The sequence below is a fragment of the Diaphorina citri genome, unplaced genomic scaffold (assembly GCF_000475195.1).
Source record: "Diaphorina citri unplaced genomic scaffold, Diaci psyllid genome assembly version 1.1 scaffold1736, whole genome shotgun sequence".
NCBI classification, from domain to species: Eukaryota; Metazoa; Arthropoda; class Insecta; order Hemiptera; family Psyllidae; genus Diaphorina; species Diaphorina citri.
Window position 1 is genome coordinate 9,248 of NW_007379162.1, and position 3,102 is coordinate 12,349.

Below are 3,102 nucleotides of genomic sequence, written 5' to 3' on the forward strand. Positions count from 1 at the left end.
TTACAAGTCTCAATGGTTCATTGGTAAGCTCTACGTTCTGAATGAAGATGTTGATCCAATATTCGGTCGAGATTGGATGAGAGAGGTGAACCTCGATTGGTCCGAGATTAATGCTGTCTCAATTACAGATAAAAATGATGTGAGCAGATTGGACAGATTACTTACAGACTATTCTTATGTATTCCAGAGTAAAATAGGTCCTGTACCTAACATCAAATTACACTTGGATTTGAAACCTGACGTGAAACCTGTTTTCATTAAGCCGCGGCCTATTCCATACGCCAGGAAGCAGAAGATAGAGGATGAACTGGAACATATGGAAAAGTCAGGTATCATCACCAAGGTGGAACACTCGGATTGGGGAACACCTATCGTACCGGTGGACAAACCAGATGGAAGTGTGCGTATCTGTGCTGACTATAAGGTAACAGTGAACCAGGCTATCAAGGATTTTAATTATCCTATACCCAGGATTGAGGACATCTACGCTCAAATGAATGGAGGTAAATATTTTTGTACGTTAGATCTGAGCAAGGCATACTTCCATTTGGAAATGGATGACGAGAGTGCATTACTTCAGTCCCTGAGTACTCACAAGGGCGTATACAGGGTGAACAGATTAATGTTCGGAGTGAAGGTCGCACCGACTAAATTTCAGCAGTTCATGGACCAGGTACTACAGGGAATTGAAGGTGTACAGTGCTTCTTTGACGACATTATTGTACAGGGTGCGACAATACAAGAAGTATTTACAAGATTAGAAGAGGTACTGAAGAAGATGAAAACTTACAATCTTACATTAAATAGGGAAAAATGTAAGTTCTTTGAGAAGAGCATTGAGTACCTAGGACACGTTATTGACGAACATGGACTTCACAAGTCCCAGGATAAAATAAGTGCCATAGTAAATGCTAAACGTCCGGAGAACGTAAAAGAACTCAAATCTTTCCTAGGGATGGCAAATTATTACAATAAGTTTACACCGAACTTGGCATCTACCCTGTATCCTCTAAATTCATTGCTAAAGAAAGATAAGAAATATTGCTGGACCAAAGACTGTGAGGAGAGTTTTGAAAAAATCAAGTCGCAAATTTCAAGTGAAAATGTTCTCGTTCATTTCAGCGCTGATTTACCTTTGCTGTTGGCTACTGATGCATCTCCATTCGGCCTAGGTGCTTGTCTCTCTCACAGATTTCCTGATGGTTCCGAGCGGCCTATTTCATTCGCTTCACGTAGCCTGACCAGCGCAGAGAAAAATTACAGCCAGATTGACAAGGAGGCTACGGCGATATTCTGGGGCATGAAAAAATACTTCCAATACATTTACGGTAGGAAATTTATTTTGATAACAGATAACAAGCCCCTCACAACAATTTTCAATCCAGGTAAAAGCTTACCTGCGCTGTCTGCTGCAAGGATGTTACACTATGCGTTGTACTTGTCTGGTTTCGACTACACCATTGAATATAGAAGAACAGAGAACCATTCTAATGTTGACTTTCTCTCCAGATTTCCAGTTGCACAACCAAGGAAAGGAAACCATCTGGACGAGACGTGCAAATTTCAGTTGAACCAGATTCGAATGTTATCAAATGATAATTCGATTACGATTTCTCGTATTGCAGAGAGTACCAGGCGAGATCCGTGTTTGAGTGATATTTTGGACGCCCTACTCAACGGCCGTGATCTTCGCAGATTAGGACTCAACGACAGTGAGTACACGCTACAGGACGGGTGCGTATTTAAAGCTAGAAGAGTCATGATTCCATTCAATTTACAAAGAGAAGTTCTAAAAGAGTTGCATGTAGGACATGTTGGTATTGTTAAAATGAAATCACTCGCAAGGAACTTCTGTTATTGGAAAAACATCGATAAGGACATCGAAAGCATTGCCAAAGGTTGTATAGTTTGTTGTCTAAAGCAAAATGAGCCACCGATGGAGCGATCTCATAGTTGGGAACCACCTACTAAACCATGGCAGAGGTTGCATATTGATTTTGCCGGGCCCATGTCAGGATATTACTACTTTGTAATAGTAGATGCACATTCTAAATGGGTTGATGTTATCCCCACTAAAACCACGACATCACAATGGTGCATCAAACAGTTGAGAAATTTATTTTGTAACTTTGGTTTTCCAGAAGTATTGGTATCGGACAATGGACCACAGTTCACCTCAAAGGTATTTAAAGACTTCCTAGAAGGAAATGGAGTCATCCATAAAACAAGTGCTCCATTTCATCCATCCACTAATGGTCAAGCAGAAAGGTATGTTCAAACCATTAAGAAGCTGTTGAACTGCATGCATGATGAAAAAGGTGATGTCGAATACAAACTGAGTCAGATTTTGATACAACTGAGAAAAGTTCCCAATGCTGATGGAAAGAGCCCTTATGATTTGATGTTCCAAAGAGAAGTAAGAACAGACTTTCATGTCATGTTCCGAAGTGAACAAGAAGAAAGAGAAAACCAGGGAAGCAGAAACAGAAGAGAGCCGAGAAGAAAGTTTGATGTGGGAGACCGGGTGCAAGTTAGAAATTATACGCGTGAAGGGAAATGGAAGTTTGGAAGAGTACTGAGAAGAGAAGGAAGGCTGCATTACCAGGTGGAGTTGGACGAAGGGAATGTGTGGAGACGACATGTGGACCAGATCAGAAGTACTTGCTACGGGGGGAAGAACTGATAGATACATAGATAGAGTCGAGAATTGTGTATTGCGGCCAGATGATTTTCGAGTCAGTCGAAATATTAAAATGATACAATTCGTTTCTCTCCAAGCTGTTCGTTTTCTCATTTCTTATATTTAACAAAGAGCATGAGGAGAAGGTGCAATCTCTGCATTGAACACCGAGGGGCGACAGTACCAACAATTCCTATGAAATACTGTGATAGTGTTTGTGTAGTGCACATCGCGTTTTTCGCCAAACATTTTGTTGTATCTCGGGTTTCGGTCGTTCGATTTCGACAATATTGATGTCTATTGAAAGTAGGGTTGCCAACTTTTTTTTCGACATATACGGTACAAACTAACAAAATGGTGAAAAAATACGGATTTCCCGATTTTTACCCGGAACAAAGGCATGCAACCCCCTCCACCACCAC

The 3,102-nt window shown here is 40.9% G+C and overlaps 2 protein-coding genes across 2 annotated transcripts in view; both read left to right on the forward strand.

Annotated features, from left to right (window-relative positions):
• The first annotated feature begins 12 nt into the window (after positions 1 to 12).
• LOC103517059 (uncharacterized protein K02A2.6-like) lies at positions 13 to 2,993 on the forward strand. Its single transcript, XM_026829293.1, has 2 exons — positions 13 to 1,328; positions 1,626 to 2,993. Exons 1-2 carry the CDS (start codon positions 77 to 79, stop codon positions 2,681 to 2,683), a joined length of 2,310 nt encoding a protein of 769 aa, XP_026685094.1. The 5' UTR covers positions 13 to 76; the 3' UTR covers positions 2,684 to 2,993.
• LOC103517061 (uncharacterized protein K02A2.6-like) overlaps positions 2,681 to 3,102 on the forward strand; it is a 16,412-nt gene continuing 15,990 nt past the window's right edge. The window contains exon 1 of the mRNA XM_008482071.2: positions 2,681 to 2,803. The gene's annotated coding sequence lies outside the window, so the exon portion shown is untranslated. The remainder of the gene's footprint in view (positions 2,804 to 3,102) is intronic.